The 26,111-nt window shown below is 38.7% G+C and overlaps 5 protein-coding genes, 2 long non-coding RNA genes and 1 pseudogene across 7 annotated transcripts; 3 read left to right on the forward strand and 5 right to left on the reverse strand.

The window, feature by feature from the left end:
• The first annotated feature begins 449 nt into the window (after positions 1–449).
• On the forward strand, positions 450–1,125 carry LOC130688016 (uncharacterized). The gene is made up of 3 exons (XR_009000281.2): positions 450–548; positions 616–802; positions 862–1,125. It is a non-coding gene; the product is annotated as an uncharacterized LOC130688016 (long non-coding RNA).
• Positions 1,126–1,193: 68 nt separating this feature from the next.
• Positions 1,194–2,905, reverse strand: LOC130688012 (methyltransferase-like protein 25B; annotated as a pseudogene).
• Positions 2,906–3,375: 470 nt separating this feature from the next.
• On the reverse strand, positions 3,376–5,788 carry LOC130688020 (cytochrome P450 4C1-like). Its single transcript, XM_057511021.2, has 12 exons — positions 5,608–5,788; positions 5,390–5,499; positions 5,089–5,179; positions 4,822–5,022; positions 4,693–4,759; positions 4,497–4,623; positions 4,362–4,437; positions 4,199–4,302; positions 4,074–4,142; positions 3,850–4,018; positions 3,614–3,793; positions 3,376–3,550 (listed from the first exon to the last, which is right to left on the reverse strand). Exons 1-12 carry the CDS (start codon positions 5,786–5,788, stop codon positions 3,393–3,395), a joined length of 1,533 nt encoding a protein of 510 aa, XP_057367004.1. The 3' UTR covers positions 3,376–3,392.
• An 843-nt stretch (positions 5,789–6,631) lies between these two features.
• Positions 6,632–9,349, reverse strand: LOC130688017 (cytochrome P450 4C1-like). Its single transcript, XM_057511020.2, has 13 exons — positions 9,167–9,349; positions 8,930–9,039; positions 8,629–8,719; positions 8,362–8,562; positions 8,237–8,303; positions 8,045–8,171; positions 7,909–7,981; positions 7,740–7,843; positions 7,608–7,676; positions 7,384–7,552; positions 7,148–7,327; positions 6,892–7,081; positions 6,632–6,833 (listed from the first exon to the last, which is right to left on the reverse strand). Exons 1-12 carry the CDS (start codon positions 9,345–9,347, stop codon positions 6,924–6,926), a joined length of 1,530 nt encoding a protein of 509 aa, XP_057367003.1. The 5' UTR covers positions 9,348–9,349; the 3' UTR covers positions 6,632–6,833; positions 6,892–6,923.
• A 394-nt stretch (positions 9,350–9,743) lies between these two features.
• On the reverse strand, positions 9,744–12,715 carry LOC130688019 (cytochrome P450 4C1-like). Its single transcript, XM_059496729.1, is given in 14 exon segments — positions 9,744–9,971; positions 10,037–10,105; positions 10,108–10,215; positions 10,278–10,446; positions 10,537–10,605; positions 10,672–10,775; positions 10,839–10,908; positions 10,963–11,089; positions 11,147–11,213; positions 11,281–11,481; positions 11,559–11,649; positions 11,845–11,954; positions 12,049–12,246; positions 12,501–12,715. Coding segments are annotated over 13 exon segments (1,524 nt in total). The 5' UTR covers positions 12,233–12,246; positions 12,501–12,715; the 3' UTR covers positions 9,744–9,816.
• Positions 12,716–14,646: 1,931 nt separating this feature from the next.
• Positions 14,647–17,268, forward strand: LOC130688021 (cytochrome P450 4C1-like). Its single transcript, XM_057511022.2, has 13 exons — positions 14,647–14,878; positions 14,935–15,044; positions 15,113–15,203; positions 15,262–15,300; positions 15,412–15,567; positions 15,636–15,702; positions 15,768–15,894; positions 15,968–16,034; positions 16,130–16,233; positions 16,299–16,367; positions 16,427–16,598; positions 16,677–16,856; positions 16,919–17,268. Exons 1-13 carry the CDS (start codon positions 14,656–14,658, stop codon positions 17,086–17,088), a joined length of 1,575 nt encoding a protein of 524 aa, XP_057367005.1. The 5' UTR covers positions 14,647–14,655; the 3' UTR covers positions 17,089–17,268.
• A 2,121-nt stretch (positions 17,269–19,389) lies between these two features.
• On the reverse strand, positions 19,390–20,145 carry LOC130688023 (uncharacterized). Its single transcript, XR_009000284.2, has 3 exons — positions 19,901–20,145; positions 19,749–19,825; positions 19,390–19,615 (listed from the first exon to the last, which is right to left on the reverse strand). It is a non-coding gene; the product is annotated as an uncharacterized LOC130688023 (long non-coding RNA).
• A 3,255-nt stretch (positions 20,146–23,400) lies between these two features.
• On the forward strand, positions 23,401–25,961 carry LOC130688013 (cytochrome P450 4c3-like). Its single transcript, XM_057511017.2, has 13 exons — positions 23,401–23,618; positions 23,680–23,789; positions 23,866–23,956; positions 24,020–24,058; positions 24,214–24,369; positions 24,446–24,509; positions 24,581–24,707; positions 24,767–24,857; positions 24,923–25,026; positions 25,094–25,162; positions 25,233–25,404; positions 25,462–25,641; positions 25,707–25,961. The coding sequence occupies exons 1-13, from the start codon at positions 23,420–23,422 to the stop codon at positions 25,874–25,876; spliced, it is 1,572 nt and encodes a 523-aa protein (XP_057367000.1). The 5' UTR covers positions 23,401–23,419; the 3' UTR covers positions 25,877–25,961.
• The last annotated feature ends 150 nt before the right edge of the window (positions 25,962–26,111 follow it).

Here is a 26,111-nt window from a genome sequence, read left to right on the forward strand (position 1 = left end):
AACGAATTTCATCTGCAATATTTTCTTCCGTGCAGGTAGGGAATTAATCCATCGTGAGTTAAGCGTACCCATAACGTGCAAAGTGCGTGTTTTGAGGACATTGATAAATCAATCGCTTACGCCAAAATGCTGGAAAATTCGGGTTGTTACGCGTTGACTGTTCATGGCCGAACACGAGAGAAAGGTCCACTCACTGACAGCCCGGCTGGAAACCTGTTTCAGCGTCAAGTAAGTTAATTCAATATCTCTAGAATTGAAGTGGCTCACCTAAATGTTCTGTCTTTGTCATTACCAGAGCTGCCGTTAATATACCCGTAATAGCTAATGGAAATATTCAATACTGGTCGGATGTAGAAAGATGTTTACGAAAGCACCGGTGCTGACGCCGTCATGATAACCGAAGAGAAACCTGACCAACCCCGCCCTTTTTGCCAATCTTCAACCACTAGTCTGGGATATGGGTAAAAAGTACCTCGATCTCGTTGAACGTTATCCGTGCCCCATGTCCTACGCCCGTGGGCACATCTCTTCAAAATTTTCAATCACTGGTATATATTTTGAAATCCAAATTCCTAATTAAGTTGCCTGTATTTCATTCGTTCCATACTTCCACAGTTTGACGCTGGAAGAGTGCTTCCACCTTCGCCAAGCCTTAGTAGATGGAACGAATCTTGAGGATTTTAAAGCAGTAGTAGTTGAACTGGAAAAACATTTTACACCATATCAGCAAGGACTAAAGCCATGGACACCTCCGGCCGATCATCCGTCTTCCGTTTTACCTTTCCCGCCCTGGCATTGTCAAGTGAGTCATTCGCATGCGCAGCTGTTATTAACAAGAATTATTGTTATTCTAAATTTTAGCCCTACGTTAGGCCATCGCCAGAGAGAACATAAAAAGAAAAATTCCAGCTAATTATGGCAGAGGAGGCTAAACGGAAACGCGAGGAAGAAGATAACGGCCAGGAGAAACCTGAAGGTGTTCTTTCAAAAAACAAGATGAAGAAGCTTGCGAGACTAGCGAGAAATCCTAAGAAACAGGCACGCCTCGCAAGACAGGATCTTGTTATGTGCAATCAGTGCTCGAATCTTCCTGTAATCATTAAAGCTTACAGCTACGTAGAAGACATCCTTTCTAAACCTTTTTTTTTTTTAATTTTTCTGTTTTACAGGGATAAAGTGCGAACATAAAACTATGCAGAACTTGTTGCAGAAAGAAGTGCGAAACTGAAACACTGACTTGTGAGGGTCATGCAGGGATGACTGCCAGGCGGAAGGAAATTCGAAATGGTGAACGGAGTGACCTGACGGAAGTGACGAACAGTTCAAATGACGTCAGCAGTGATTCAGTTCCGGTTTGACACACAGCAGAGCAAAATTTCTTGGAGATAATCGACAGTCAAACAGTGGCAGGAGACAGCCGCACCAACCTTGGTTGATAATAAATAATTGTGTTAATACATCTGCTCTGATAATATACAGCCTGTTATACTTATTTACCCTGTTCAGCGAGATATAGGAGTCGATCTAATTGAACAATTGTTTCAATAACAGGGGCCACCATAAGCCTTAACGAGTAAAAGATGACGACACGCTGCCATTGTTCCAAACATGACTGGATGTATTGTGACGAAAGATCGCCTTCGTCTAGGACAACCGTCCATTTTGTCAACAGCTATGGCAAGCAAAATGATTACATAAAGAAGTTAAATTAAAAAATTTCGAGCTTTTATGTGTTGTAGTACCTTTGAGAGCATATTCCTCGAATGGCATGAGATGAGCGTTCTTAACGCCCCGTAATCCTGCCCTTTTAAGGGGAGGCTCTAACTTGAGCAACAACGTCTCCAAAGTAGCTCGGTAGCAATGAACCTATTCAAAATTTAAAGCATTGGAGTAAGTGGCACATATGATTTGATCTAGAAATACAGAAAAGATAAACGAACTTTTAGTTTGTTTGATTCCAAATCGCTTAAACGATCAGAATATGATTCTAGCGCATGACACGCGACTTCCAGAGCTTCGTAACTAACAAACGATGGCTTTAGCTGATTTAGAACAAAGTTACTCATCGGATACCCTCTAACGAGATTTTCTAGTTGTTTTTTTTCGTGTGCTTTAAACAGTGTGTCGTATAAATTTAACAAATATGAATTGTGCAAATACCGGTCAGAGACATTTTCATGTAGCAGCAACCGATGGCAAGGATGAATTTTATTCCAGGATCAATGGCAAAATTTCGAATGAGTGTGGGTCCTAAATCGCCACACGTGTGCAGGCCAACCAATCCGCAGGCACTGATTTGGGTGAGTCCATGAGAATTGAGTAATTCCACCAAATTGCTTGTGTTGGGATTCAACGTCAAAGTGATGTGTTTTGGAGTTGTGATATTTGTAATCCCCAGTTTCACACAAGCTTCTTCTAATTTACCATCTAGCTTGATTGCAGCTGAACCAAATGTCTCTATACACTCCAAACATATTAGGTCAAGCCCATATCCATAACTCAAAAACCTGGATAAATGTCCACACCAGCTCCAACATCTACAACAGTTTTGCAGTTGGTGACTTGGGGAAATCGTTGCACAACACTGACCCATCCTATATAATTCATGTTGCTTTTCGGCTTTACTTGCCTATGGAAAACCTGGGATTAAACTTCAAGTGCTCCTGTTGGCTTGTATCTTCACTGCTAGGGTTGACCCAAACACCACTCTGCTGAGTAGCGTTCTTGAATCCCAGCTCCCTTAAATAACTGATAACTTGTTCTAAACTGGTAATTGCTGTCCTCTCCAATGCCAAGCTTTTTGCAGTAGCTTTGAAGGCTAACAAAGATAGTGGAAGAACTAGTGGCTTGTACTAGGGAATCCATCTGGGCATAGAATAGATTTGCCCATTTCTTGAGAGAAAGTAAATCTAGAGTGTGAGCCCATGAGGAAGGTAGTTTAGCCCAATGGTTTTCAGAAAGAAATCCTATAAAAATGAAAACAGATTAACAGACAACACAATAATGGAGTGCACATAAATAATTAAATTCTACTGCTTACAAGTACAAATGAATCTGTCAGCCATTTGTAGCTGTTCAGAAAAATATGGCAATTTTTTATTTGTTGCTGCAAAGCACGATAGTCCACGTCCTAATGTTAAAAGCATTATAAAATTCTATTTTGGAATCGTTACCAACATCAACAAAAAAACTTCGCACAAGACAGCTTAGCGGCTTGAGCATGTCATGTACTGGGAAATACTGAGAACAGCATTTGTAGTCTGCTGCGCGGAACTCTGCTTTAATAAAACTAAATTTTGCAAAATATCAGATTTTGTGTTCAACTCATTTCTTGTGCATAACAGAAAATGCAAAATATACCTTTCGTATACTTAGTCTTCGCAAGCGGTATTTCAACGACGGGATACAAGTAAATTTATCCCATTCATGGATTTCAGAGTTAGCTGATTTGAAAGAATAGGTGGTTTGGCGCTAGGTGCAATTTCAAATTTGAAACGTCTTAGAAGTGTGGACAGAACTGTCTTGCTCTCAAGCAACGCAAATCTTTGCCCTAGATATGAAAATGTATATGCAATCTTATGATGCTCGGGTAAAACGATAGGAGAAACAATACCGATGCAATTACGAGGTCCAGCACTGAATGGCACGTAAGCGTATGGATGGCGTCCGATTGTCTCATCCGGAAAAAATCGTTCTGGATTGAAAACCAAAGGATCAGGAAAATACTTCGGATTTCGATGAGCTGCAAAAACTAAGAATCCCAGAGTACACCCAGCTGGTACCAAATATTCGCCTACAAATGAGTATAATATTATAGTTATGGAAGCACTGAACAATTACCAAATTTACCAAGCTGAATGTCTTCTACAACTGTTCTTTCAAACCCTGGAACACTAGGATATATTCGCAATGTTTCCTTAATGCAGCATTCAAAATATTTCAAATTAGAAATATCTTCTTGTTTGAAATATCTTTCCGAATCTCCGAATGTGCTTTGAAGTTCATTCCACACCTTCTCCTATAAGCAGAACTTTACAATAACAACTTACATGCATACAAACAAAAATTGGCACTTGGCAATCCGGATTAGCTGCCATGGAGTACAAAAACCATCCGAGCAGGGATGATGTTGTGTCGTGCCCCTACGATCGACAAACATGTAACAAATAACCAAAGCATTACGCGACGATTGGAATACCTCAAACATAAAGGTATCAATTTCATTCCGAATATCTTGCGAAGAAAGGACCTTGCCATCATTTGAAGCCCTTAGTAACAAATCCAGAAGCGGCAACCGATTTTCTATTTGTTTCCGACGTTAATGTTAAATGGAATTAAGTTAGTAAATAATTTTGTTTTGCCTACTGATTCAGTTTCCACTTGGTCGCTTTCGTTATTGATTTTCTGGTTTAAGATTTCTCGCCTGTTGTGGATCACCTGGCAAAAGTAAAAAGAAAAATTGATACACGAAACATTCCGTAATGCCTTCAACCTACGTTCTCAGTGAATCCGTGAAGAGTTTTCAGCAGTTGATCGTGTTCCTTGCCTAAAGCCGTAAATGAGAAAATGGTCGGATTCCTCATGAAGGGATTTTGGAATTGTTCTACCAATAAATGCCCAATTCTAGAAAACGCAGGAAAATAATTAAATTAAAACATACAATCATGTGCTTGACTTGTGATCTACTTTTACCTATAAATTGCATTGACGTAATCAGAATCTTCCGTCTGCGCATTTATTTTTGTCTCCATTGCAGCTTCTAATAAGTGAACTCTTATTAATCAATGGGATCTAACACTAATGTCAAATACAGCCGCCTACCACAAATAATATCCAGAGAACATTTAGTGAGATACGGGTAGACGTCTATTTCCGCTTTTCTTTCCGCAAAAGACGCGCACACATCATCTAGAATTCCGCAGAGAATGCGGCTCTGTTCATTAAAAACTTCGATGAAGCTATTCAAAATAGAAAAATGAAATGCTGGCGTCAACATTTTACGTCGTGATCTCCACAAATCCCCTTTAAAAAATTCAATCACAATTAATAATCCGTAATTTTCGGAGGAAGCAACAACTTTTGATTTACCGGAACTAATGAGAAGTCCTTGTCCTAGCCATGGTACTAGTTGGTCGTACGACAAACCTTTGTCGATCGTCTTTTGACTACTTAAAATAATCTACAAGAAAACATGATAACATTAATAATGGCTTCTACAGATGCTGATAACGCGAACAATCAAGCTCGGCAGAATACAAACGAAATAAGAGCTACGGGTGTGATTGCACAAAACAAATACTGAAGGAAGTAATAACACCACGGGATTTTTGCCATGCGTGCGTAGTTAGTTATTATCTATCGAAACATTGTAATAAATAAAAACACTTACTTCCATAATTTCTGGCGATGAAACAGGGACGTAGCAGTGTGTACCAATAAAAAATCGATATATTCCTCCGAACTTTTGTGGCCATTTCTCTTGCAAGATGCACAATAAATCTACGTGCAGAAATGTCAATAGTTCCTTGATATTCATCTACTTTTTCTTTAATTACCGATGTTGTGTACACGTAACATCGCACCATTTTATGACGTTCAATTACATACCTTCGAGTCCTCCAGCTATTTCGAAAGCATTTCCAATAAATGGAAAGTTTTTGGGTCCCGGAATGCGATTGACAGCTATGTGAAAAGGTGAAATACGAACATATACCCACCACCCAATACAGGTTAGAAGCAGGAGCAACCCTATAAAAGAAAAGACGACAGCTAAGTTGAACAAGAACATTGCACACCGAAGGTTGGCTACGTACTAACCTGCTGCTGAGTTATCTTGCCATTGACACTACCGCTCGAGGCGTTCACGGCCGAATGCAGCACTGAGCCAAGGGTATAACGAAATTATATGCGATGGATTTATGCTTCTTGCAAAACTAACATAATGGCCCACGCCAACTCGAACTCCCTTTGGCTGCACTTTGAACAATGATAAAAAAACACAGGCAAAATCCGAAATTGTGAAGAAACTGCTCGCACTAACCTGAAGCAAGGTAACTACTGAATTATAAATTGTAAAACATACAAGCCCAGTTCCTACATTTGTAACATTTTTACACTTGGTGACTTGTGAAATTGTTGCATAACACTGACCCATCCTATGTAATTCATGTTACTTTTTCGGCTGTACTTGCCTATGGAAAACCTGAGTTTAACTTCCAAATGCTCCTGTTGGCTTGCACTCACTGCTATGGTTGACCCAAACATTGCTCTGATGGGTAGCATTGTTGAATTCCAGCTCACTCAAATAAATGGTAATTCGTTCTAAACTGGTAATGGTTGTCCTCCCCAACACCAGCAGCTTTGGAGACTAACAAAGATAGTGGGAGAAGAACTAATTGGCTCATGGTAGAAGGTCCATTTGGACATAGCAGATTTGCCATTTTTTTGAGGGACAGTAAATCTAGAGTGTGGGCCCACATGGTAGGTAGTTTAGCTCAATGGTTTTCAGGAAAAAAAATCCTATGAAAGTGAAAAACATGTAAATAGACAATGACACAATAAAGGGGTGCACATTAATAATTAAATTCAACTGCTTACAAGAATGAACGAATATGCCAGCCATTTGTAGCTGTTAAAAAAATATATAGCAATTTTTTATTTGTTGCTGCAAAGCATGAAAGATCCTAATTTTAAAAGCATTACAAAATTCTAGTTTGAATTCGTTACCAAATCAACAGAAAAACGTCGCACAAGCTTACGGCTTGAGTACATGTCCTGTTCTGGGTAATTGCCAATAATTGTAGTCTGCTGTGCGGAGCCCTCTCTTAATAAAACTAAATTACGCAAAATATCAGATTTCGTGTGTGCATAACAGAACAATGCAAAACATACCTTTGGTATACTTAGTCTTCGCAAGCGGTATTTCAACGACGGGATACAAGTAAATTTATCCCATTCATGGATTTCAGAATTAGATTATCTGAAAGAATAGGTTGCTTGGCGTTAGGTGCAATTTCAAATTTGAAACGTCTTAGAAGTGTGGACAGAACCGTCTTGCTCTCTAGCAACGCAAATCTTTGCCCTAGATATGAAAATGTATATTAAATTTCATTACGCTCAGGTAAATAATCAAATGGAAGAACAATACCGATGCAATTACGAGGTCCAGCACTGAATGGCACGTAGGCGTATGGATGTCGTCCGATTGCCTCATCCGGAAAAAAACGTTCTGGGTTGAAAACCAAAGGATCGGGAAAGAATTTCGGATTTCGATGAGCTGCGTAAACTAACAATCCCAGAGTGCATCCCGCCGGTACCAAATATTCGCCTATAAATAAACATAATACCATAGTTACGGAAGTGCTGAACATTTACCAAATTTACCAAGCTGAATGTCTTCTACAACTGTTCTTTCAACCCCTGGAACACTAGGATATATTCGCAATGTTTCCTTGATGCAACATTCTAAGTATTTCAGGTTAGAAATATCTTCTTGTTTGAAATATCTTTCCGAATCTCCGAATGTGCTTTGAAGTTCATTCCAAACCTTCTTCTATAAGTAGAATTTTACAGTAACAATTTACATGCAATAAAACAAAAATTGGTACTTGACAATCCGGGTTGGCTGCCATGGAATACAAAAACCATCCTAACAGGGAAGCACTGGTGTCATGCCCCTATGATTTCGGCAAACATGTTACAGATAACCTATTCGTCACATTCCATTAGGATTGGAATACCTCAACCATAAAGGTATCAATTTCATTTCGAATATCCTGCGAAGAAAGGACCTCCCCATTATTCGAAGCCTTCAGTAACAAATCGAGAAGCGGCAATCGATTTTCTATATGTTTCGGACGTATGAATGTCAAATGGGGTTTAATTATTTAATTATTTTGTTTTGCATACTAATTCCTGTTTCCGTATGGTCGATTTCGTCATTGATTTTCTGGCTTAAGACTTCTCGCCTGTTGTGGATCACCTGGCAGAAGTAAAAAAAAAAATGGTAGGCTACAAGAAACATTACGTAATGCCTCTAACGTACGCTCTCCGTGAATCCGTGAAGAGTTTTCAGCAGTCGCTCATGTTCTTTTCCTAAAGCCGTAAATGAGAAAATGGTCGGATTCCTCATGAAGGGATTTTGAAATCGTTCTACCAATAAACGCCCAATCCTAGAATACGTAGGAAAATAATTAATGGAAACATAAAATCACTTGCTTGATTTGTGGTCAGTTACCTATAAACTGCATTGACATAATCAGAATCTTCTGTCTGTGCATTGATTCTTGTCCCCATTGTAGTTTCTAATAAATTAACTCTTATTTACCAAAAGTTAGATGAATGCCAAATACAGCCGCCTACCACAAATAATATCCAGAGAACATTTAGTGAGATACGGGTAGACGTCTATTTCCGCTTTTCCTTCCGCAAAAGACGCGCACACATCATCTAGAATTCCGCAGAGAATGCGGCTCTGTTCATTAAAAACTTCGATGAAGCTATTCAAAATAGAAAAATGAAATGCTGGTGTCAACATCTTTCGTCGCGATCTCCACGAATCCCCTTTCAAAAACACAGTGACAATTAATAACCTGCAAATTTTGGGAAAACAACTGCATATTGATTTACCGGAATTAATGAGAAGTCCTTGTCCTAGCCATGGTACTAGTTGGTCATACGACGAACCTTTGTCGATCGTCTTTTGACTACTTAAAATAATCTAGAAGACAACATGATGACATTAGGTTATGGCTTCAACAGAGGCTGGTAACGCGAGTAATCGAGCTCGGCAGGATACAAACGGAATAAGAGCTTAGGGTATGATTGTACAAAACAAATATTGATGAAAGCAATAACATCGGGGGTTAATGCCGTGCGTGCGTAGTTAGTTATTATCTATCGAAACATTGTAATAATCAAAAACACTTACTTCCATCATTTCTGGCGATGAAACAGTGACGTAGCAGTGTGTACCAACAAAAAATCGATATATTCCTCCGAACTGTTGTGGCCATTTCTCTTGCAAGATGTACAAAATATCTACGTGCAGAAATGTCACTAGTTATCTAGATATTCATCTACTTTTTCTTTAATTGCTGATGTCATGTAACTGAACATTTAACATTACACCCAATATCGAAGCACTTTATGACGTTAAATTACATACCTTGGAGCCCGCCAGCTATATCTAAAGTATTTCCAATGAATGGTAAGCTTTTAGGTCCTGGTATCCGATTGACAGCTATGTGAAAAGGTGAAATACGAACGTACACCCACCACCCAATACAGGTTAGAAGCAGGAGCAACCCTATAAAAGAAAAGACGAGAAGTAAGTTGAACAAGAACATTCTTTCCCGACAGTTTGTTAGGCACTAACCTGTTGCTAAGTTATCTTGCCATTGACACTACCGCTTGAGGCGTTGACGGCAGACTGCAACACTAATCCGGGAAGTATAACGAAACTATTTGCGATGGACTTATGTTTCTTGCGAAACTAACAATAATGATCCACGTCAACTCAAATTTCATCAAGCTGCGCTTTGAACCACGGCCAAAACACGGCCAAAATTATAAGTTGTGAAGAAACTACTCCCTAAAGCAAAGTAACTACTTTATTATAAAACTGCAAAACATAAACTTACCGAGGACGAATTGTAAAATAGGCGGTGATACATTATAACCTTAGGAATATGCTGTTTTGTATAGAACTAGACTCGGAAATCTTTATTCCCAAGTAAAAAAACTTTTCGGCAATTGCCATACCTTTATTCTACTTTTAAGCTTTACTTTGGAAGCTAATTTCTTCAGTAGATCCCTTCAACGACGAGATACAATTAAATTCATTCCAGTTAAAGATTTCAAAATAAGCTGATTTGAAGGATCTGGTGGCTTTGCACTACACATTTCAAATTTGAAGCGTCGAAGAAGAGTTGACAGGACAACTTTCCCTTCCAGCATTGCGAACCGTTGTCCTTGGTAAGTATATAATAGTAGACACTATGCCAATTGAAAATCAATTTAAAAACACTAAAATTACCAATGCAATTGCGTGGTCCAGCACTGAACGGAACATATGCGTAAGGATGTCGACCAATTGCCTCATCCGGAAAAATCTTTCAGGCTTGAAAACCAAAGGATCTGGAAACACTTTTGGATTACGATGTGTGGCAAACGCAAAACATCCCAACGTGCATCCGGCAGGAATTGTATACTTCCCTATTAGTTATCAACCCAATTGATCAATATGACAAAACACTTAAAATAAGAGCAATCCTTACCGATCTGAATATCTTCACGAGCATCTCTTTCAAAAGCAGGAACGCTAGGATAAAGTCTCAATGTTTCCTTGATGCAACATTCAAGATACTTTAAGTTTGGGATATCATCATGAGTGCAATCCCTTTCCGATTCCCCAAACACACTGTTCAGCTCCGTACAAGCTCTCTCCTATTTAAAATAAAAGTAAATGAAAATAAACATTTGTATAACGTAAAGCTTGAACAGCAAATTATACCGCATATAATAACAAAGCTTTACCTGGCATTTGGGATTGGCTGCTATGCAATACAGAAACCAACCCATCATTGAAGTCGTGGTGTCATGTCCCTTGAAAAAAACAATTTTATAGAATGATTGTTTCGCACAATTGAAGTATAACTACTAAAAAAAAACCTCGAACATGAAAGTATCAATTTCATTCCTTATATCTTGGTCTGACAAAGTCCCTCCGTCATCCGACGCCCTAAGCAACAAATCGAGAAGCGGCAACCTATTCCCTGTAAAACAGCGTACAACAAATTTCAGTGCTAGTATTTCCAATAACATTCATTTCTGCATACTAATCCCAGTTCCACTTTCTTCTGCCACGTATTCTTTCTCAGCTAAAGCTCGTCGCCTCTCTCGAATCACCTAATGTAGAAAATATGAATAAACCTCAATTCAACGGACAGCAAAAAAACTTACATCCTCCGTAAAACCATGAAGAGTCTTCAACAACCGATTGTGTTCTCTTCCCAATGCTGACAGTGAAAAAATCCATGGATTTCCCATCCACGGCTGTAGCACCTTCTCCATTATCACTTGTCCAATCCTGTTAACGAAAAATAGCAAGGACCGGCCATCTCCTCGAAAACTTTAATATTTTCACCTGCGTACCGCCCTAACATAATCCGAATCCTGGGTTTGGGCGTTGATCCTTGTACCCATCGAAGCCTCTATTCCACAATTCCAAAGACCAACAATAATAAAAGGTTATGTAGAGAATGATACACATTATCCCACCACATATTATATCCAGAGAGCATTTCGTAATATACGGATAGACATCCATCTCTCCTCTTCCTCCAGGAAACGATTCGCACATTTCTCCAAAAATTCCAGAAAGAATACGACTTTGCTCATTGAAAACTTCAAAATAGTTCTTCAAAATACTAAAGTGAAAGGCTGGTGTCAACAGCTTTCTCCGCGATCTCCACAGATCTCCTAACGAATTCGAAATAGAAGAAAAACAGTGATTTGAAAAAAGGACTTGAAAAAACGATATATATAAGCTATCTCACCAGAGCTTATTAGAAGTCCTTGTCCTAACCACGGAAGTATTGTGTCATACGAAACTCCCTTATCGATGACCTTGTGACTGCTTAATATAGCCTGGAGAAAGAAAAAACCGTTACTGATAATGGCCTTGCCTACACCAGCACTTTAGCGAGCCAAAAAACTACAGAAGAGGTCCTATCCAAAGTTGCGTAAACAAGCAAACGTGATAAACAGCTTTCGTCTCTCCAATAAATTGACGAAAATTATATTTTTAATTCGATATAGGATTCGAAACGTTAAAACATTTACCTCCAACAAATCAGGTGAAGAAATACCAACGTAACAGTGCGAGCCAAGGAATACTCTGTAAATTTCTCCGTATCTCTCCGTCCACGTTTCCTGGAACGTTTGGAGAACATCTACACAAATAAAATCAATCACAGTTTGACAATGATTGCCATTGCTGTTCGGTTTCTCCACAATAAACTTTGTAACACTTAAAGCACTACTTACGATCTAGTCCTCCGACGAACTCCAAAGTGTTACCCAATAATGGCAAATAGAACCTGGGACCAGGAATCCTGCTAACTGTCACATGAAATGGTGAAATGCGTATATAAATCCACCATCCTAGTAAGGCCAGAAGGAGGATCAATCCCACAGCGCAGACCGTCGCACATAATGCATAAACCAACATCGAACCTATTAATCCTAATGAAGGTGTGAAGACTAAAAATACGTCAGACACATCACACGTCCATAGAACAACTACCCAGAGAAAAAATTCTTGTCTAAGACGAACGCTGCGTATAATGCAGAATACTAAAAAATACGACAACGTTGCGTCTAATGCCAACCTGTTCTTCACGTTTTTTGAAGCTTTACGTAATGGATAATTCCAAAGATGGTTCGAGCAGTTCAATTTAAAAAAGCTACATTAAAATTAGAATTTAATTGTTAATTACCTTGGTGACTTCACATTGAGAACACCATTAGATCGGAAGATCCCTCCTTTCACAACTCATGTAGACATTGTCACGACGAACGTTTGACAAAATGAACACTGCTGATATCGATCAGACGTCGAACAATTACAGTAATTAACTCAAAGAAAATTAAAGCCAGAACAACAGCACTAATTTTAAAAAATTTCGTCCATCTGGAACAAAGAACATCGACTCATCTACAGTGCGAATGACGAACGACTAATGGCCCTTCGCATACCGTACTCTATTTGTAGATTTAGCCATGCCTGTTCGTACCCTTATATAAAAGGATGGGTACGCATTCTGAGCCTCATTAAATAGTCTGATGAATATTCGGCCTTTTCTCTGTTCCCTTTCCCTCCAAAAAATATTTTCTTTCTTAGATACCCTTCCCTCTATATTACCCAAGGGACGAAGACAAAGGAATAGAACAAAACAAAAGTTTTGACGATTTTGTTTGATGCATTGGGGATGGGTACGAAAGCTGCTGTCAATCAAGTGATGAGTCAGCGAACAAAATTTGTTTTTGAAAACCAAATTTTGCATACAAAAATCTATCAGAACGAATTTTTTGCGTATTTCATTACATCAAAATGCATCATATACTATGATTTTTATTTTGTTCACAACTAAAACGGACAGATGAAACACTACCTGAAGTCACAACTGCGTAACACGTGAACCGGTTATCACACAGACATGTAAAAGATAGCTAGTTAAATAAGTAAGTCAAACCGCACTTTTCACTTGCAAATTATATAATGAAATAGAAGCTACATTCTTTTATGACTACTTCCGTTAGTATGATGTAATTAGGCTTGTAGCTGCTAGCAAGAATATCAGAAAATGCCACGCCCGATTTCCTGTAACGAGCTATATAACCAAGTCAAGACCATAGCTGTTGCTGTCAGTTATACGAAGCAAGTTCTACACAACATTGCAGGTAAGTTAATCAAAGTTTCAATTCGATAATAAACCCAATAGTTAACACTGACTATTGAGTTAAAACTTCTTTTGAATCACGTTAGTTCGTTACCCGTAAAAATTCAATTTTTTGATTTCCAACATTCGTTTGCTCAAAAGATGGAACTGCCTTGCCACGTTACAATGAAATGTACAAGAATTTTAGCTAGAACTTGGCAGACATGACGGCTCTTGAATTTGAATGATGGATAGCCTTTTAATCACTAGGACCATAGGGTCTTCGACTTTACACAGCGCGAGGAAGGTTAACGGACCAACTGGTTTAAGCGTGAAGGTTTTGAACTATTACAACATACGTATCTAGTTTTCAAAAGGGTTAAGAAACTCGAGACCTTCAACAGAGATTTTTCTAGGACAAAAAGGGCTGTTGGCATCGCTTAATTGAAAATGAATTTAAGAAGATTAAGATTTCAATTGAAAACCTTAACAAAGCACAAACAAAACTCTTGTTTTCCACATTTTTTTTTAGTTTCCTTGTAATGTTTGGGACAGGTTGCAAAGTGGGACGTTCCTGTCCGTCTGGGGTGTCCTACTTTGCCAGTCGTGATGTTCACCTATCGTACATTAGTAATGAAAAAGTATAAGGATAAAATCGCGTATTATGTATTCAAACACAACAGAAAAACATCGTGAATGTTATGGGTGTCTACGTGATGTTGTTGGCTCCAAACAAGGAAATCCTTATAGTCTACTTTCTCTCGCATACTAATGACATTCCCAAGTTCGAATATACGTTTCTATACCTTTTTAGCAAAATCCTCTTTCAATCTTCATTCTACGATTTTTGTTTTGAATTGCCACGCCCCATTCAGAAAACGATAAATCTAACGTGATTTTATTCTACTAAATTTTATATACCTGACTTAATTAAAGGCTGTTATTCGATGAATCTGTTAGTGCGGACTACTGCACCTGAGTATGTATATTCGAAAAGGAATTTCTTTTACCGTAAATTTCTCCGAATTCCCTTCAAACAGAAAACTTGACACTCTGACACAGATAAAAACTTTCGCGTATCTAAAATGTTTCTTTTAAACACACCAGGAAGCTAAGGAAAAAAGCGGATGGATGCTTCTTCAGCTTTATCTGTGAATGCTTATAACCGAAGGCCGTAGGCAGGTCGAATATCAGTTCGCATCGTCTGTTCACCATGGACGGGTTGAATTTGGGAAACACGTCAGCCTCTTTTATTGGCGTTAACTCTTCGTGGATAAGATGGATATTTTCACTATGGATCATTTTGCCTACAATTGCTGTATTTTATTACTGGAAATGGAGTCGATCTAGAACCGTAAAACTCATCAACGCCATACCTGGACCAAAGCCGTTACCACTATTAGGCAATCTTCTAGATTTGGATGTCTATAGCGAAGGTGGGTGAATATTTTTTTCATCAATGAGGCGTCCTGAGTATTTGCTCGTGTTGCAGAATCCTTGAAAATGATGACAATTGATTGGGTGAAACAGTATGGACCAATTTATCGTGTATGGCTGTGTACACGCCCTATTGTAGCCCTGTCTTCCCCGGAGCTGGTGCAGGTATGTTAACGTCTTTTGAACTGCACACCTCTCTTGGTGCTAACTACTTGTCTCGTTTTTGGACGTAGGAAATATTAGCCAGTTCTAAACACATCACAAAATCAAGCGATTATTCAAATTTCAGTAGTTGGCTTGGCAATTGCATGTTTACCTCAACAGGTGATAAATTTTATTCACTTGTCCAAATTCCAGTGTTTGCAATCTTATTATGTCGCAGGTGCGCACTGGAAAAATAGACGAAGATTAGTTACTCCAGGTAAAGTTCAATAATGATTTTAAAATACCTTTTTTAAAAATCCTAAATCGAATTCGTATTGGATTTACGTGTTCTATACGACGTAACCTAACATGGAGTTGCTACGAACAGGTTTTCATTTTCAGAACTACAACAATTTTATCGACATCTTCAACGAGAAAAGCTCGAACTGCGCGGCAGAATTCGAACGTATCATCGACACCCAAGGCCATACCAAGATGGACGTTACTCATCTTATGGCCAACTGCGCCTTAAATATAATTTGTGGTACAAATTTTAAAAGGCAAATTTTCATCGTAACATCTTAAGTCGTAAACATTTAAAATACCATACAGAAACAGCGATGGGCCAGCAAACGAAATTCGAAAAGGAAAAAGAAATTTACGTTAGCAACATTCATAGGTTAGTTAAATGTCATAAAATCCTATGAACATTACCATTTCTAATTATTTATTTTGATGGAGTAGAATTTGCCAGATTTTCGTTGAACGTGTCAGCCGACCTTGGCTTTCAAACGACTGGATTTACAAGCTGTTCCCTCTAGGTCGTGAAAGTGAACGCTGTGTCAATGCCCTCCACGCTTTCACGAATAAGGTCAGCAAACCTCTACAAAATAACCTTTAAATTAAAAAATATTTCAATCAAAATAATAACGTCATTTCAACAGGTTACACGATACCGCCGTGAAATGCTTGAACGACAACCAAACAAATTCCCAGAAACCATAGAAAACAGTAATAGTGTAAAAGGGAAACCTGTATCAGTAGAAAATTCGACCCATTTCATTTTACTGTTTTAACCTTGGAATTGATAACTGCAATTTTCTTAGGTGGCAGATTTGCCATAGTAGATGGACTGATACAGGCGTCTAATAAGGGCGCTGATCTAGATGATAACGGAATCAGAGAAGAAATCGATTTAATCACGTTCGCTGTAATATTTAATCGTCTTACCTTTTAATTGCACCAAACATCTAAATGTTTTCCAATGAAACACAGGGATACGATACAACTTCTGCAGCCATGGTCTGGTTTCTTTACCTCATTGCTAAACATCCGGAGCATCAGGTAATACAATAATCTTAAAAAGCTTTAGCTTCTGTAAACCTCATTCGATATCCACGAAGCAACTGATAGTGGACGAGCTGGATTTAGTTTTCTGCGGTGATCGAGGCCGTCCTTGCACTACCAATGATGTTTCTGAGCTCAAGTATTTGGAATGTTGCATTAAAGAAACACTGAGACTCTATCCGAGTGTGGCGTTTATCATGAGGTGTCTAACGGAAGACGTTGAAATAGGTAAAACATCTAGTGAAATGAAACAAATTACCGGTTGAATTAGGCTTGATCTGTTTAATTTACTCAATCAAATTCTAGGTGGATATACAATACCAGCTGGTGTTACAGTTGTTCCCACATTTTATGCGATCCATCGCAATCCTTGCGTTTTTCCGGATCCCGAAGCATTCAAACCGGAACGATTTTTTCCCGAGAACAGCATTGGCCGGCATCCGTATGCCTTTCTTCCCTTCAGCGCTGGCCCACGTAACTGCATAGGTGAGCGACTGCTTTTCTCCTGGTTATGTAGAGCAAAAAATTAATTTATCTGAAAAATTCAGGGCAAAAATACGCAATGCTAGAATTAAAAGTTGTTCTCGCCAACCTTTTACGCCGGATAGAGTTTTCCGTCTCCGATCCAGCAATCTCAGACGCGCCTGATTTAGGATTCGTGTTGAAACCCAAACACGGTGTCCGTCTCGTAATTTCTAGACGGTTGAATAAATTATAACATCCCTCCAGTAACAGGAATTTCTTGTCACAAGACATTCTTTGAAATCGTAATTCAATGAGACCGGTTTCTAACTAGAAATTCCGGTTGTTACATAACACACAATATCTGCACAGCTAAAGTGACGTAGATACCTAACACGATATTCTTCCCATTATTTAAAAACAATCGAATAAAGTGTACTGCAAATGCAAATAATAGATATCAACCCCCCAAAATTTAACTCTTCATTTCTACTACTGCCAATCGAGTTTATGTCGAAGGCAGTCATGCGGCGTACATTCTTACACAATCACAGGTAAATTTATCACTTTTCTGATCCGACCGTAAAATTTACTTTTCACCTTGAACTGAACACAACCAGAGAAACACTCGTGTGAAAACCTGAACGCTGCATGTAAACAGTATAGAAATAAATACGACCACGCAGCTTTACGTTGCCATTGCAAATCTTTCCTTCAGTTTTTCAGATTCGACGAACGCTACTGACATTGATCAATAATAGTAATGAACTCAAAGCTAAATACTCAGTAATGAAATTAAACTCACAATTACAAAAGCAATAATAATAAACAATTCACCATCTGAACCAGAGAATAGAACTCCTCGACTGTGCGAATGACGAACGACTAATGGCTCTTCAGATACTGTACCTTATATGGTTTAGCCATGCCTGATCCTACCCTTAAATAAAAGGATGGGTACGACTTCTGAGCCTCATTAAATAGTCTGATGAATATTCCTCCTTTTCTCTGTTCTCTTTCCCTCCAAAAAACATTTTCTTTCTTAGAAACCCCCTTCCCTCTACATTACCCAAGGGACAAAGACAAAGGAATAGAAAATAACAAAAGTTTTGGCGATTTTGTTTTGTGCATTGGGGATGGGTACGAAAACTGCTGTCAATCAAGTGATGAGTCAGCGAACAAAATTTGTTTTTGAAAACAAAAATTTGCGTACAAAAATAGCCTATTACAACTGCTAATTCTGTTACTGCGCATTTTTTAATTTGCAATAAATTTTTAAACATACGGTGTCATCGGCATAATAACATTTCAAGTCGTAAACATTTTAGCTACCAAACAGAAATTGCGATTGGCCAGTAAACGAAACTCGAAAAGGAAAGTTAAATTTATGTTAGTAACATGCCTAGGTCAGTTATACGTAATACTACTTCATTACCATTAAAATTATAATTGTTTTATATAATGGAATGGAATCTGTCAGATTTTCATGGCGCATGTAATCTGACTGTGGCTTTCAGAAGACTGGATTTACAAGTTCTGCTCCTTGGATGTTGAAAGTAACCGTATACCCTTAAGGGTATACGGAAAAAAGTATAAATATACGGTGAAAGTGTAAATTTACACTTTCACTACAGGTAACCTAACCCTTTTAATTTCATTGGGGCGTGGAGTGTAACTGCATTGTTTTAACTCTACAGATCGCCTTAAACAAGTTATCAGCGTACAATACTCGAACGGTACTCAAAAACAAATTCAGATCACGTAGAAAGTAGCGAAACTGGAAAAGGGAAACCTCAGTCAAGTAATCAACTAAATCCATTTAATCATTCTGTAAAAAAAATTGCGTTTACTAGTTCAAGTTTGTTTTAGAAAGCAGATTTGCCTTAGTATTAGATGGACTGATGGATGCGTCAAATGAACGCACTGGCCTGGTTGATAACGGAATCAGAAAACAAATTGATACGTTCATGTTCACTGTAATTATCAATTGACTAATCCTTTAACTGTACAAACATCTAAATGTTTTCCATTTAAACACAGTATATGACACAACTTCTAAAGCAATGAGGATTGTCCTTATACTAGTAATTTGCTCAAAACATTCCGCTTTGTGTCTACCACTGTTCTACTTCTGCGTAACCCAAAAAATTGATGAGCATAGACAACTTGAATTTACCAAAGGGCAACGAGATAGTTGTAGAGACGACATTTAGAAGCAGAAGGGTAAAGTATACCATTGTTAATCTTTACGTTGAGGCTCTACCCGAATGCGGCGTTTATCATGCGAGTTCCAACGTAAGACATTGAAATAGATAAAACACCTACTGAAATGAAAGAAATCACCTGTTAAATTAGACTTGATCTGTTTAATTTACTCAATCAAATTCTAGGTGGACATACAATACCAGCTGGTGTTACAGTTGTTCCCACATTTTGTGCGATCCCTCGCAATCCTTGCGTTTCTCCGGATCCCGAAGCATACAAACCGGAACGATTTATTCCTGAGAACAGCATTGGCCGGCATGCATATGCCTTCATTCCGTTCAGTGCTGGCCCACGGAACTGCATAGGTAAGCAATTGCTTTTGTTCTGGTTACATGGAGCAGAGATTGTTGATTTATATTCAAAACAATTCAGGCCATAAATATGCAATGATGGAATTGAAAGTAATTTTCGCCAAGCCGCTAGTTCGGTGAGGTTTTCCGTACCTGGCACAGCAATCTCGGACGCGCGTGATTCAGGAGTCATGTTGAAACCGAAACATGCTGTTCGCCTGGTAATTTCTAAATGGTCGAACAGATCATGACATTACTCCAATCAAGACTTTCTTGTCAAAACCTCTTTTTTCAAAATAGCAATTCAACCAGTTCAGTTGCTATCTAGAAATCTTGATTTTATCTATCATAAAAGACTTACGCAGGTTAAACAGACTGGAGCAGCGGTATTCCGTTGATCCAACAGTTACACATCCGAGGTAGCAGTGATGTTGAAACCTAAATACAATGTTTCATTTTAAAACGATCAAAAAAAGTACAGTGCAGATGCAAATGATTGGTAACGTTAATTACCAATGATTGATTCCTTCGATTTCGTCATCTCACAATAAAGTGAAGAGTCATCAGGCCAAATTTGTCTTTGAAAACGCAAACTTAAAGCACACCTTACGAACACATTTTCACGACAAACGTTTGGAAAACGAATGCTGCTGGACATAGATCAAACATCGAACAATTACAGTAACGAACTAAAAAAAAATTTAAGCCTAATCGAAAATATTAATTCAAGTGGTTTCACCATCTGGACCATGGAGCATGTCTCCTTGGCTGCGCGAAGGACGAACGACTAATGGCGCTTTAGCTACCCGTTCTCTATTCATATGGCTTAGCAATTCAAGCAAATAAAGAAGGGCCTCTTTTTAAAGTTGGTTTCACTTTCCGAGAGAGGTACTCTGTATCTTTTTTCTCACGCGTCATCATCGGAAAAGACTAAACGAATGAAGCAATACTTTACGTCTCGAATGATTATCAACAGCAATCCAAAGTTCACTAACATGTGTTTAATCCACGGTTAGGTTTCACTTTCAACTGGCAATAGGGCAAACTTAACGTATGAAGCCAAACGGACCAGCACATCTGTCTTAATGATATATCTGTTGACGGAGGGGGCGCACAGACTGGACGGCTGTTAGCCCTGCTACTGTACGCGCTACTGGTGTTAGACACAGTAAGGAACAACAAAAACTTACCGCAATCGAAGATGTTCACACAACCCGGCGATTACCTGCCTGCATCCGTAAACCAGTAGATTTCATGGAGAAAAACATCGTGAATGTTATGGGTGTCTACCTGATGTCTTTGGAAAAAACGAAATTTATGTTAGCAACATTCATAAGTCAGTTAAATTTCATACAATGCTATGAACATTACCATTTCTAATGCTTTATTTCGATGGAATAGTAATTTGCCAGATTTTCGTTAAACGTTTCAGCCGACCTTGCCTTTCAAACGATCGGATTTACAAGCTGTTCCCCCAAGGTCGTGAAAGTGAACGCTGTGTCAGTGCTCTTCATGCTTTCACGAATAAGGTAAACAATCCTTTGCAGAATAACCTGTAAATTAAAAAATATTTGAATTGAAATAATAAGGTCATTTCAATAGGTTACACGGCATAGCCGTCAAATACTTAAACGATACCCAAACAAACACGCAGAAAAGACAGAAAGCGGCGAAAATGAAAAATTTGAATCTAGTGGAAAACTAGACCCATTTCATTTTACTGTTTTAACCTTGCAATTGGTAACTGCAACTTTTGAGGTGAGAATTTTGCCGTTGTAGACGGGCTGATACAGGCATAAGGGCGCTGACCTAGATAACGAAACCAGAGAAGAAATCGATTTAATCACGTTCGCTGTAATATTTAATCATCTTAGCTTATAACTGCACAAAACGTCTGAATGTTTTCCAATGAAACACAGGGATACAATACAATTTCTGCAGCCATGGTCTGGTTTCTTTACCTCATTGCTAAACATCCAGAGCATCAGGTAATACAATAGTCTTGCAAAGCTTTAACTTCTCTCAAAAATGTGACCCTTCTCTACCCGAACGTGGCGTTTATTATGCGATGTCTAACGCAAGTCGTTGAAATAGGTAGAACACCTATGGAAATGAAACAAATCACCTGTTAAATTACATTTAATCTGTTTAGTTTACTCAATCAAATAGTAGATGGATATACAATACTAGTTGGCGTTACAGCTTTTCCCAGATTTTGCGTGATCCACCGCAGTCCTAGCGTTTTTTCCGAACCGGAATGGTTTATTCTTGAGAACAGCATTGGCCAGCATCCATATGCTTTCATTCTGTTCAGCGCTGGCCCACGTAACTGCAGCGTTAAGCAGCTGCTTTTATTCTGGTTACATAGAGCAGAGATTGTTGATTTAAATTCAAAACAATTCAGGGCAAAAATATGCAATGCTGGAATTGAAAGTGGTTTTCGCCAACCTGTGTCGTCGAGTGGGGCTTTCCGTCCCTGGCACATCAATCTCGGAATTCGCCTGATTTAGGATTCGTGCTGAAACCGAAACACGGTGTTCGCCTCGTAATTTCTACATGGTTGAATAGATCATAACATAATTCCACTGACATCAAGACTTTCTTGTAAAAACCCCTTTTTTCAAAACAGCAATTCAACCAGTTCAGTTGCTATCTAGAAATCTCGATTTTATCTATCATACAACACTTACGCAGGTTAAACAGCCCGGAGGAGCGGTATTCAGTTGATCCAAGAGTTACACGTTCAAGGTAGTAGGGATGTTGAAACCTAATAACAATATTCGTATCATTTTAAAATGATGAAATAAAGCACAGTGCAGATGCAAATGATTGATAACGTTGATTACTAATGATTGATTCCTTCGATTTCTTAAGAGTCAGCAGGCCAAATTTGTCTTTGAAAACACCAACTTGAAGCACACCTCACGAACACATTTCACGATAAACGTAAGAGAAACGAACGCTGCTGACATAGATCAAAACACTGAACAATTAAAGTAACGAACTCAAAAAAATTAAAGCCTAAACGACAATATCACTTAAAGTGGTTTTAACATCTGGACCATGGAATATATCTCCTTGACTGCGCGAAGGACGAATGACTAATGGCAATTCAGATGGTTTAATGAATATTAATCCTTTTCTTTGTTACTTTCCCTCCAAAATACATCCCTTTTTAGATACCCTTCCTTCTCCGTTACCCCAGGGACGAAGACAAAGGAAAAGAACAAAACAAAAGTTTTGACGATTTTGTTTGACGCATTGGGGATGGGTACGAAAACTGCTGTCAATCAAGTGATGAGTCAGCAAACAAAATTTGCTTTTGAAAAACGAAAATTTGCATAGGAAAATCGCCTAGTGCAACTGACAGTGGCATCCAAATGACTGAATTCACGAATTCTGCTCACCGGATGTTGGAAATGAACGCTGTAACTATGCCATTTACACTTTCACTAGAGATAACATAACCCTTCTAATCTAACTGGAGCTATAACTGCCATTGTTTGAAATCTACTGGTCCATATAAGCAAACTGTAAACCTCATTTGATTTTTACGACGCAATTGAGAGTAGACGAATTCGATTTAGTTTTTGGTGGCGACACGGTTTGTCCGAGTACTCCCAGTTTTGCTCTATAGACATTCCGGTTTGTGTCTATCATTTTTCTATTTCTGCGTAACCCAAGAAAGTGATGGGCATGGATTACACACAACTTGACTTTATCAAAGGGCAACGACATAGTTGTAGATACGGCATTTAGAAGCAGAACAGTGAAGTTTGCGAAAAGATTACTTTCACTCGCGAATGTATAATTAAACCGAAACCGTACCTAACTGTGTAAGCCAATCAGATTACTCCTACCATGAAATTGCAAATAAGGTGACTAACACTTTCCCTGAATAAAATCAGCACGTCTACATCTACATTAAATAGAAAACCTTTCATGTTCGAATGTTTGCGACTGCAGTCGTGGTCAGATAAAAGATTAGTTCACAGCGTTTGTCTACTGTGGTCGGACGAAATTTCGGGAGACATGTCAATCACTTTGAATAATCTCAGCAGTCTGCGAACAAAAGGCATCCTTACCATATGGCTCATTTTGCCTGCAATAGCCATTGTGCATTACTGGAAATGGAGTCGATCGAGAACCGTAAAACTCATCAACGCCATACCCGGACGAAAGCCGTTGTCGTTGGTAGGCAATCTTCTACATTTGGATCCCTATAACGAACGTAGGTCTTAATTATTTCTTCATCAACGATAATGAAGAATTGAACTTGCTTCGTCTTGCAGAAATCCATAAAATTATAGCAATAGATTGGGTGAAAGAGTACGGACCGATCTTCCGCGTATGGCTCGGACCACGACCTTTTGTGATTCTAGCTTCCCCCGAACTAGCACAGGTACGTAAAATCTTTTTTTTTTTTTTCAACCGCACAGCTTTTCTGTTGTTAATTCTTAGTCTTTTTTTCGATGTAGACAATATTATCCACTTCTAAACACAACACAAAGTCAAGCGATTATTCTAAATTGATTGACTGGCTCGGCAATTGCATGTTTTTATCAACAGGTAACAGACGAAAATGACATATACACGCCAATCTGTTTTGTTTCATATTTGATAATGCTTCAGATGATCACTGGAAAAAACGACGCCGAATAGTCACACCAGGTAACCGCATTTTCTGATAGTCTTTCCGCCAGAACTTTCCATTTCCACTCTAATTTAAATTAAATCTATTAAATTTAATTAAAATACCGTGTTTAGCGGGTTCTAGTAGATTGTTTAACAAAGGAAGTAACCTAAAGTTGTCTTGCTACGAACAGGTTTCCATTTCCAGAATAACAACAGTTTTATCGACATCTTCAACGAGAAGAGTTCGATGTGCGCGGCTGAATTTGAACGAATCATCAAGAAGCAAGGCGATACCGTGATTGACGTCAGTCATCTCATGTCCAAATGCGCAATCAATATAATATGCGGTACATTTTTTTAACGTCGGCATATTGTCTTTGATGTAATAACGTGATGTCGTAAACATTTTTGAAAACTATCAAGACACTGCGATGGGACAAACGAAGTGCGAGATGGAGAACGAGATTTATCTCAACAACGTCCACAGGTCAGTCCAATATATTGTAACATCATATTCTGTAGAAATTGAAATGATTTTGTTAATACTGTGGCATGTAGATTTTGTCAGATTTTCGTTGAGCGCTTCGCACGACCGTGGCTTTCAAATGACTGGATTTACAAGATGACTGCAAGAGGCCGTGAATGGCAACGGTGTGTCAATGCCTTGCACACTTTCACTAAAGAGGTTATTCAAGTCTTCTAATCTCCAACAAGATTTCAATTAAAAGGCTGCTTTAAAAATAGATTATACGAACCCGTCGTGAAATGCTCGTACGGCGTTCCAATTCAGATCAGGTACAAAAACAAGGAATTGAAGAAGGGAAGCCCCAATCAAGTAAATATTTTGATTGATGTTAAGATGTCTTTTACACGATGCGATCGATAACTGAATCGTTTTAGAAAGCAGCTTTGCCGTATTGGACAGGCTGATACAGGCGTCTGATGAGGGCGCTGACATCGATGATAACGGAATCAGAGAAGAAATCGATTTAATCACGTTCGCTGTAATGTTCAAATGATTTCAATTCCTTTAACTGCACGAAACATCTAAACGTTTTCAATGAAACCCAGGGATACGACACAACTTCTGCAGCCATGGTCTGGTTTCTTTACCTCATTGCGAAACATCCAGAGCATCAGGTAAATACAATGAAGCTTTAACCTCTTGACACTGTATGCAACCCATTTGATTTTCAATTCACGCACAAAGCAACTGATAGTGGACGAATTAGATTCGGTATTTGGCGACGATTACGACCGTCCTTGTACCACCCAGGATATTACTGAACTTAAATATTTGGAATGTTGCATCAAAGAAACTCTGAGAATGTACCCGAGTGTGCCGGGTGCCATGAGGCGTCTAACGAAAGACGTCGAAATAGGTAGAACATCTTATCAAATGAAAAATGAGCTGCTTAATTTACTTCATCAAATCCTAGGTGGATATACGATACCAGCTGGTGTTTCAGTTGTTCCATCATATTTTGGGATTCATCACAATCCTTCCGTCTATCCGGATCCCGAATCATTTAAGCCGGAACGATTTTTCCCTGAAAACAGCGTTGGCCGTCATCCGTATGCCTTTCTTCCCTTCAGCGCTGGTCCACAGAATTGCATAGGTGGGTGATTATTTTTATTCTGGCAGTAGAAAAGATTGTTAATGAATGCTTTGAAAACAATTTAGGTCAAAAATATGCAATGCTGGAATTGAAAGTTGTTTTCGCCATTCTTTTACGTCGAGTACGATTTTCCGTTTATGATCCAGCTATGTCAGACGGATCCGACGGAGGAATAGTATTAAAACCAAAACACGGTGTTCGCCTCTTAATTTGTAAACGGTCAAATAAAGCATAATGCAAAACAAAAATTCGATTGTGCAGTCGCTAATGGAAAGCCGGGAAAGGAACGTTCATGTCAAATGAGCAAAAGCAAATAAAGGTCCTTTTTTTAAGGTTGGTTTCACTTCCCGAGAGAGGTACTCTATCTTTTTTCTCACGCGTCATCATCGGAAAGACTTACACGAATGAAGCAATACTTAACGTCTCGAATGATAATCAGCAGCAATCCAAGTTCACCAACACACGTTTAA

Source organism: Daphnia carinata, chromosome 9 (genome assembly GCF_022539665.2).
Source record: "Daphnia carinata strain CSIRO-1 chromosome 9, CSIRO_AGI_Dcar_HiC_V3, whole genome shotgun sequence".
Taxonomy (NCBI): domain Eukaryota; kingdom Metazoa; phylum Arthropoda; class Branchiopoda; order Diplostraca; family Daphniidae; genus Daphnia; species Daphnia carinata.